The following is a 10,029-nucleotide window of genomic DNA, read 5'->3' as shown; positions in this document are numbered from 1 at the left end:
GCTCCTTAAATTAGGTAAGACAAAAAGTTGTAATTTTTCGCAACAGGTTTATTGACTTGTAATAGCAGTTTAAGGTGGAAAATGTGACAATCGGGTCCAGTCGGGTCTGTGTCTTCCCGGCAGTTTCGGGTCCAGCTTACAAAAATAATCGACGGGTCCAGGTAGGGTCTTGTTAGGCATTTATCGGGTCTGCACGGGTCCGGGTCCAGCTTTTGAAATAATAGTCGGGTCCGGGTCGGTTCGGTGTAGCAAATTACGGGTCCCTTCCGGTTCGGGTAAGAATTTTTGGACCCGTGAAGACCTCTACAAGAAAGTCGCAGTTTGTCATAAAACAGAAGAGTAACGTTTAGTTTTATGTGAAAATCGCTCAATGAACTTCATCTCTCGTCTCGCACTATACGTCACCGTTGCTCGTGTGTGTGCGGTCTGGTACAACACACTCCGGCATCACGGCTTAACGTTACGATTATAACGGAAGACTATAGAAAACATGACAGACGTTAGCTTCAGTAGAGTTAGCTTCAGTAAAGTTAGCTTCAGTAAAGTTAGCTTCAGTAAAGTTAGCTTCAGTAAAGTTAGCTTCAGTAAAGTTAGCTTCAGTAAAGTTAGCTCTAGTAAAGTTAGCTTCAGTAAAGTTAGCTTCAGTAAAGTTAGCTTCAGTAAAGTTAGCTTCAGTAACGTTAGCTTCAGTAAAGTTAGCTTCAGTAAAGTTAGCTTCAGTAAAGTTAGCTTCAGTAAAGTTAGCTTCAGTAAAGTTAGCTTCAGTAAAGTTAGCTTCAGTAAAGTTAGCTCTAGTAAAGTTAGCTTCAGTAAAGTTAGCTTCAGTAAAGTTAGCTTCAGTAAAGTTAGCTTCAGTAACGTTAGCTTCAGTAAAGTTAGCTTCAGTAAAGTTAGCTTCAGTAAAGTTAGCTTCAGTAAAGTTAGCTTCAGTAAAGTTATCTTCAGTAAAGTTATCTTCAGTAAAGTTAGCTTCAGTAAAGTTAGCGTCAGTAAAGTTAGCTTCTGTAAAGTTAGCTTCTGTAAAGTTAGCTTCAGTAACGTTAGCTTCAGTAAAGTTAGCTTCAGTAAAGTTAGCTTCAGTAAAGTTAGCTTCAGTAAAGTTAGCTTCAGTAAAGTTAGCTTCAGTAAAGTTAGCTTCAGTAAAGTTAGCTTCAGTAAAGTTAGCTTCAGTAAAGTTAGCTTCAGTAAAGTTATCTTCAGTAAAGTTAGCGTCAGTAAAGTTAGCTTCAGTAAAGTTAGCTTCTGTAAAGTTAGCTTCAGTAAAGTTAGCGTCAGTAAAGTTAGCGTCAGTAAAGTTAGCTTCAGTAAAGTTAGCTTCAGTAAAGTTAGCGTCAGTAAAGTTAGCGTCAGTAAAGTTAGCGTCAGTAAAGTTAGCTTCTGTAAAGTTAGCTTCAGTAAAGTTAGCGTCAGTAAAGTTGGCTTCAGTAAAGTTAGCTTCTGTAAAGTTAGCTTCAGTAAAGTTGTCTTCAGTAAAGTTATCTTCAGTAAAGTTAGCGTCAGTAAAGTTAGCTTCAGTAAAGTTAGCGTCAGTAAAGTTAGCGTCAGTAAAGTTAGCGTCAGTAAAGTTAGCTTCAGTAAAGTTATCTTCAGTAAAGTTAGCTTCAGTAAAGTTAGCTTCTGTAAAGTTAGCTTCTGTAAAGTTAGCTTCAGTAAAGTTAGCTTCAGTAAAGTTAGCGTCAGTAAAGTTAGCTTCAGTAAAGTTAGCTTCAGTAGAGTTAGCTTCAGTAGAGTTAGCTTCAGTAGAGTTAGCTTCAGTAGAGTTAGCTTCAGTAAAGTTAGCATCAGTAAAGTTAGCTTCAGTAAAGTTAGCTTCATTCATTGAGAGAAAAGGTATGACGTCACATGTTAGCCTTTTGGGTTTGTAGTGTTTGTAATGACGTATTTTCACAGTCTTGCACCTCAACAGTTTTACATCCAACTGCGACTTTCTTGACTTTAAAATGTATCTTTTAAATTGACAAACATCATATGTGTAATTCAGGGCACAATTCAAACAGGATCAAAATATTTCTTGTCTCTCACATTGACTACCATACAATATTTTTCCGAAATAAGGTCCCATGCTGGAAGGGGAGAGACTTAGGCTCTCGTGGTTAAAAAGAAGCTGTTTAATACCTATACGTGAGTGTTTGAATCAAGATTGTGATCTTTTAACAGTTAACCGTGCAGCTCTAATGTATGATGCATTTGTAATTATTATTCTGTGTATATGTTTATTCATCTAAAAGGGTAAGTAATACGGACATAAAATTAAGATACTATAAATATCGTCTTTAGATTTCAAGTTCCAGCCAACACTAGACTGAGTGAGGAGCTAACCGCTCGCTACCTTTAGCACCAGGATCTTCCTTACAGGGTTTATATTTGATCTGCAATAAATAGAAACATGGGCAAGCTCAACTTGTAATGACACAGAACTGCTCGCTAGCGGGGTGGTTATATGTGTATATACAAATAACCCAGACAGCAACATAGCGCCGGCCCACATCTGAGCCGTGTGGGATCCACGTGTACCAGATGTGTACCAGATGTGGGCCGACACTATGTTGCGGTCTGGGAACCGAACTGCAGTCTTTGGCAGGGTTAAAAGATATGATTAAAATGTCCACATTATGAATATATTTGTTCCATCAATTGCCAACTGGTAAAGAAAATTCAAAATGTCCTCAGCAAGGAAGCTTAGTTACTGTAGTCACTATAGTAAGATGGCAAGACCCACTCTGCCCGCTTTACTACAGCTTATCTGAGATGATGGATGGAAATAAGCACCAGTTATTCTGTGTTAAAGGATGTAGGGACGAAGTGGCTCCCTGATAAACTGTTGGCCAATCCCAGACAGCAACATAGTGTCGGGCCAGATCCGGCCCACATCTGGCCCACGTGTGACCACACGACCCGGATCTGGGCGACACTATGTTGCTGTCTGGGTTGCTGCTTTGAGTATTTGTTTCATAATCTTGTGTTACAACGGTCATTCTGCAATCCCTTTGCATGTCAGCGGCTTGCGGTGCGTTCGCCGCCCCGTGCCGGCAGTCCGCAGGTCTTGCAACACTTCACCCGGACCGAAGCCACCTGACATCGGCCAAGCCACCGGAGGGTCTGGCAGAAGCGTAATGTCAAACGGTCCCGTAAACACAACTGACCTGAAAGACACAGACAGAGGAGGAACATGAGAGACAGCGAGGACCACACACATGCACTAGTGCCTTCACACATCAGGGTTTGCCCTCAAGCCAGGCAACACATTACCAACCAACACCTCGAGAGTAGCGGGAACACAATCACGCTCATCTCTGATGAAGAAAATCAAGTATTTCATTACGTAAAAGTATAATGGCTGCACAGCAACACATAATTAAGGATAATTTCAGAAATTGGTTGGGTAAACTTCTATAGTGGTGAATGGAAAACTACAACAAATCCAATTTTAAATGTGCATTATCTAGATTGTTTTGACCTGCATTTTTGTTTCTGGGACCTTTAAAGGGGTGGTAAAATCCCCAGAGTGTGTGAACTTTTAGCACAAAATACCCCACAGATATTTTTATATAGCATGTTAAAGTTGTCACTTTTTGAGGGTTTGCAAAAACGCACCGTTTTGTGCCTGGCCCTTTAAATGCAAATGAGCTGCTGCAGAGGGCGGGGTTTCAAGAGCTTGTGTGTGTGTGTGTGTGTGTGTGTGTGTGTGTGTGTGTGTGTGTGTGTGTGTGTGTGTGTGTGTGTGTGTGTGTGTGTGTGTGTGTGTGTGTTAGCAGCTGCGATTACCTCACGCAGACACACTAAAATGACAGAAACTGTTCTGCCTTTAATGTTAAAACGGAGTCAGACAAAGATGGAGAGACTCAGGAAGAAGTGACAACATGTGGAAGCAACAGGACGTCTCTGAATGGTTAGTTGATGAATTTATGTTGCTGATGTGGAGTTAACTATCTTCAATTAGCATATTCTATCATGATAATCTATAAATCGCTCGTATAGGAACTGTTGTGAGATGCACACAGAGTGACTTTCTATCGCATGTGAAAAGATGGATGCTAAAGTTTGAGCTGACTCACAAATGTGCTCGACTACAGCAACTCTTCCTCTTCTCAACATGGACTGTGTTCCCGGGGGCGTGGCTTATGTAAATTTTAGGGTTGGTGATGTCACTAATTTTAGGGTTGGTGATGTCACTAATTTTAGGGTTGGTGATGTCACTAATTTTAGGGTTGGTGATGTCACTGGAATGTCGTGTAGTTCCTGATGTAGTTTGTTGTAGTCCTTAAAAAACTATTTCTTTCAAAGCAAATATCTCCCTTTGCTTTGAACTTTGAGCGTTGTAACTTTGCAGATGTTGTTTATCAAACAGCAACATTACACACTAACTAAAGTTAGAAAAGTGAAATCATAATAAACCACCCCTTTAAAGCACCACTAGATGTTTTATTTTATTTTCTAAAGACAATTTGTAATATAACTTCTGACATCATGCTGTAAAACACACTCTGTTAAGTGACTTTTTTAGGCTACGTCTACATTAATCCGGATAGATTTGAAAACTGAGTTTTCATTTCAAAACATGAGTTTCTCATCCACACTGAAACATCGGAAAACGTTAAATTCACCTCACGGCACACGCTTAAAAGCCTCATAAAAGCTCATGAGATGATACAGACAGAACAGACATAATCAAGTTATCACGCAATTCTTCTGGCAGGATCATTTTATTTAGCAAAATATCTGATGCGTCCAGGTTTGGTCTAAACCGCGACTGCTCATGTATCGCCGCAGGACAGCAAATGCGAGTTAATTTTCTGTCATGCAGAACTATGATATGAAGTTTGTGCAAAGTAACATATTTTAGCAACTGTGTGAAAGGGAAAAGCACATTACAGGCACAATACCAGTATAAACATGAATATCTATGGGTTCAATATGCGTCACATGACTAAACTTACGTCATCGGTTTTAAATACCAAATTTTTCGTGGAAACAGCATTTTCAATGGTATCCACATTAGAGAGCGTTTAAAAAAAACATAGTTTTCGTTGCTAAAAACGCCGTCTCAGAACAGAAGACCAAGTCGGAGACAAAAAGATGAACTTTTCAAACTAAATTGTACAAGTGTGGACAAGGCCTACGAAATTTGTTCTAAAATGCCTATGTAATACAAAGCTTTTAATTTTTTTACATTTACACAGTATAAATTCACTCCTGTTCTTCTATCACATTGTTTCCCATGAGTTATAAAACGGGGACGGGTCAAGACTAAGGGATCGAGTACAGTCAGCAGATTGTTGTGCAAAACAGACCCGCTACAACATGATCCTGCTTATTATGCAGAAATTTGCCACATTAGAAAATAATTGAACACAAAATATTAATTTGGCATATTTTATTACCTCAAGATGACTCAAGATGCCTGTTATCAGTTGTAGCGGTTGTTGTTGTGGAATAACAGTTTAAAGAATCAGAATTGAGTATTGCAGGAACCGTGTAAAAATATGAATTAATGATGCATGGTTCTGCACTTAGCATAGACAAGTTAGTCAAAGGACCCCGAGTGCCAGGTAAATGTAAAGCAGATGATGAATGTTTAAGCAGAAGATGAATATAAAGACTTCAAACGTCACCAGACGCAAGCGGTATAATACCTTCTGATAGTGTGAAGCCAAACAATTCCACTTAGAGCCTTCACATCACAAAATGCCATTTATTCGCATAGAAAATCTCTGGTGGACATTTTTTTACCTTTGTTGGGCATGTTTTTCAGTGCATTCCACAAGACAAGAACTATTTTCTTTCTAAATGCCAGTTAGAAGACATCATGTGCCTGTAAAAGGCTGATTATAGGCATACTTTAAATGCCTCGTATTCAGCCTTGTTTGAAATAGCGATAAGAACAAAAACGCTTAGAGGAGAGACCAAAAACAAAGAAGGGTTTACACTGCATATTTACAGAAGAGTTGCAGACTAAAGGGATTTTCTGTGCATGATTCCACCAACAGAAGGAGTCATTGACGTCTCAGCACGACCGCATCTCCTCGCGCTGCTAGATCAGTGTGTTGACATCAGTGGGGTCACACACACTCACCCTCGCCTTCCCACACTGCACTGGGAGAAATTACATTCTGTGACCAGGGTCCCAATCACTTTTCTACTCGCTCAAAAATCTCAGGGTCCAAGAGCCTCGTGTTTAAACATAGACTTCTCCAAAACACACACTGAAAGCCTGTGCCTATGTGCACACGATGGATGGATGGTTGGATGGTTGGTTGGTTGGTTTGTTTGATGGATGGATGGATGCATGGTTGGTTGGTTGTAATTTTAATAAAAAATGACATGGGAATATGCATATGTCGCACTTTTAAACCATGCAAAAGCATGATAGCACAGTAGTCTGGTGGTACATTGAATGAAAGTAAGGACGTATGCCCATATACAATAAAATTGTTTGTGGCATACACAAAAAGCCAATAAAACATTGGTGTAGAAATACATTTAGAAATACAAATTTCACTCAGAAGTTTCTAGTAATATTTACAATTAATTACAAAGTAATGGCATTACAATGTGTTGAAACACTGAATTAAATTTGAAGGTAAAAAGATGTAAAATGTTCACAATGATCTTTGTTTTATTTATAATTATACAGTAAGACTAAAAAGACAGCTTTTCTTTTTTCAGAATAACAAAAATGTTTTGATATTAAAATGAAATCGAAAATGACAATTCAGATTTTTTTATGGAATATTGCAGTGTTTATTAGAAATCATTTATCTGAGCACTGTGCATTTTTTTTTCAATTCATGTGCCTCGTAATCTTGAATCAGAATAACTTCCCCTCCCTCATGCAGTAACATCTCTTCTCTTCTCTTCTCTTCTCTTCTCTTCTCTTCTCTTCTCTTCTCTTCTCTTCTCTTTTCTTCTCACGAGGGCGGGGCAATAACCTGTCACTCATGAGACACTTGAATGGCCACAATCATGCGTAAACAACGAGTACAGCACAGGGCTCGAAACACTTCCCTGTGGATGCCAGTGTTGAGGGTCAGTGGGGAAGAGGTCGACACGCTGGTATCTGTTGGTAAGAAAATCCATGATCTAATTGCACAATGTAGCACTTAGTCCCAGATCGAGCAGCTTGTAGATCAGCTTGGTTGAGATGACAGTATTAAACGCAGAGCTTCAATCCACAAATAATCGCCTCATGTAGCATTTTGTATTGTCCAGGTGACTCAGAGTGGTGTGCAGTGTGTGTAAGCATCCTCCGTTGATATATCGTACAGCCATTTCACTTGTGTATACGTCACAATAGGGAAAAATAAACTAACGGAACTTGTGTTTCAACTTATAACAGGGAATTGAAACCCTCTAGGTCACTATGCTTTTTTTTTCTTATTGACATTTCGGGACACCCCAGACAGCAACAGTGTCTGTCGAAGTACCAGATGAGGGCCAGATCTGAGGGACAGCATTATTGTAGATTCCCATATAATTAGTTGTATCATCCAACGCAATCTCATGGCAATTCGTAACTATTTTACGGTTTGGCAAATTGGTGTCTCCACTTAAAGGTGTACTTCACTGCTGGCAAAATGGGCTTTCATTAAAACTTGGCTGCAAATGTAGTAGAAACAATGCATAATGCACTGGGCATGTTGCCATCCAAGGCCACTCCACCAGTCTGCTATGGATATGCTTACCAGTCAAACATCACCTTACTTTAGTAGGAAATACTTTTTAGTCATGATGGTGTTGACTTGTATTGTTCCCAGCCAGGTGCAAGAATTCAATTTCGCATTGAAGGCAATGGCTAAAGGCTTTAAAAAAAATTGTAAATAAGGGTAGAACACCGCAAAGGAAAATCTGAAAAACTTCCACATTTATAGTCAACATTTCAAACTGGATGACAATGAACAGTATTTTAGGACAAACAAAGGGGAAAAGACTGAAACACTGTTGCATTCAGGTAAGAAAGCTGTTGCCATGGTTTTCCATTTTTACCATAGTACGATACAATTTTAAGAACATTTATAACCAGCATGCATAATTAGTTGTCTTCAGTATGTAATTCAGTGCATATTTTGGTTAAAAAAGCTTAGCTTCATATACCTGCAAAGCTTCCTTGCTCACAAACACCTCATTACCAGCGTGTGGAAGCTGTCATGTTCTGTCAGCTCAAAGAAGGTTAAAGCCCACACTTCACATGGTGCATAGTCTGCTCATCTATGACCGTGTCATTCAGAGTTCAGTCTGGGGTTATGTATGATTCACAGCACACTTACCATATTGCTAATACATATCAAAGAGTGTGAGTGCCAAGTGAGGCTGCAGAACAAATCAATGAGCAGCTACTAAAAGCAATGAATTAAAGGACAGACCATTAACTGAAAAAAGAACAGTAATGTTTCATTACAAAAATAGGACGAATTAGGGACTAATTACACTTAAATTTATGATGGGTCTAACTGTGGTCTCATTTGGGTGTGAATCCAATTTACGCCGTGCATCATAAATGTGTGCAGAGTTCATCTCTGTGATGATGCAAATGTCAGCCAGTCAGACGGACAGGACGGATGGATGGATGGAAGGTTGGTTGGGGGAATGGATGGATGGAAGGTTGGATGGATGGATGGATGGTTGGTTGGGGGATGGAAGGTTGGTTGGGGGATGGAAGGTTGGTTGGTTGGCTGGGGGATGGATGGACAGAATGTTGGTTGGTTTGGTGGATGGATGGGTGGCTGGAAAGATGGATGCTTGGTTTGATGGTTGGTTGGTTGTTTGGGGGATGGATGGATGATTAGTTTGATGGATGGATGGATGGATGGATGGATGAAAGGTTGGTTGGGGGATGGATGGATGGTTGGTTGGATGGATGATTGGTTTGATGGATGGATGGATGGATGGATGGACAGTTGTTTTGATGGATGGATAGATGGTTGGATGGATGGATGGATGGATGGATGGGTGGATGGATGGATGGATGGCCGGACGGATGGATGGATGGACGGATGGACGGATGGACATATGGATGGTTGGGTGGGTGGGTGGTTGGATGGATAGATGGATGGTTGGTTTGATGGATGGATGGGTGGCTAGAAAGATGAATGGATGCATGGTTGGTTTGATGGTTGGTTGGTTTGATGGATGGATGGATGGATGGATGGATGGATGGATGGATGGACGGACGGATGGTTGGTTGGTTGGATGGTTGGATGGATGGATGGTTGGTTTGATGGATGGATGGATGGATGGATGGTTGGTTGGTTGGTTTGATGGATGGATGGATGGATGGATGGATGGATGGACGGATGGATGGAAGGTTGGAATGTATGGATGGATGGAAGATTGGATGGATGGATGGAAGGTTGGTTGGATGGATGGATGGATGGATGGTTGGTTTGATGGATGGATGGATAGATGGTTGGTTGGTTTGATGGATGGATGGTTGGATGGATGGATGGTTGGTTTGATGGATGGATGGATGGAAGGTTGGATGGATGGATGGAAGGTTGGATGGATGGATGGATGGATGGAAGATTGGATGGATGGATGGAAGGTTGGTTGGATGGATGGAAGGTCGGATGGATGGACGGTTGGGGGATGGGTGGACGGAATGTTGGTTGGTTTGGTGGATGGATGGACGGTTGGGGGATGGATGATTGGTTTTAAGGATGGATGGATGGATGGATGAAAGGTTGGTTGATGGATGGATGGTTGGTTGGATGGATGGATGATTAGTTTGATGGACAGTTGTTTTGATGGATGGATGGATAGATGGTTGGATGGATGGACGGTTGGTTGGTTGGCTGGTTTGATGAATGGATGGGTTGATGGATGGTTGGATGGATGGATGGATGGATGGCCGGTTGGTTTGATGGATGGATGGATGGATGGGTGGATGGATGGCCGGACGGATAGATGGATGCATGGATGGTTGGGCGGGTGGTTGGATGGATAGATGGATGGTTGGTGTGATGGATGGATGGGTGGCTGGAAAGATGAATGAATGGATGGATGGTTGGTTTGATGGTTGGTTGGTTTGATGGA

The 10,029-nt window shown here is 40.8% G+C and overlaps 1 protein-coding gene across 1 annotated transcript in view; it reads right to left on the bottom strand.

The window, feature by feature from the left end:
- Positions 1-2,918: 2,918 nt before the first annotated feature.
- The window catches only part of adamts7 (a disintegrin-like and metallopeptidase (reprolysin type) with thrombospondin type 1 motif, 7), a gene marked incomplete at its 5' end in the record, with an annotated part of 78,288 nt that continues 71,177 nt past the window's right edge, over positions 2,919-10,029 (bottom strand). Inside the window, one exon of the mRNA XM_079597801.1 lies at positions 2,919-3,143. Within this exon, the coding sequence (XP_079453927.1) occupies positions 2,995-3,143 (149 nt within the window). The 3' untranslated portion in view covers positions 2,919-2,994. The remainder of the gene's footprint in view (positions 3,144-10,029) is intronic.

Source organism: Phoxinus phoxinus (genome assembly GCF_949152265.1).
Source record: "Phoxinus phoxinus genome assembly, chromosome: 2".
NCBI classification, from domain to species: Eukaryota; Metazoa; Chordata; class Actinopteri; order Cypriniformes; family Leuciscidae; genus Phoxinus; species Phoxinus phoxinus.
The sequence above is the reverse complement of the archived record's forward strand: the minus strand, read 5'-3'. Positions and strand labels throughout refer to the sequence as shown.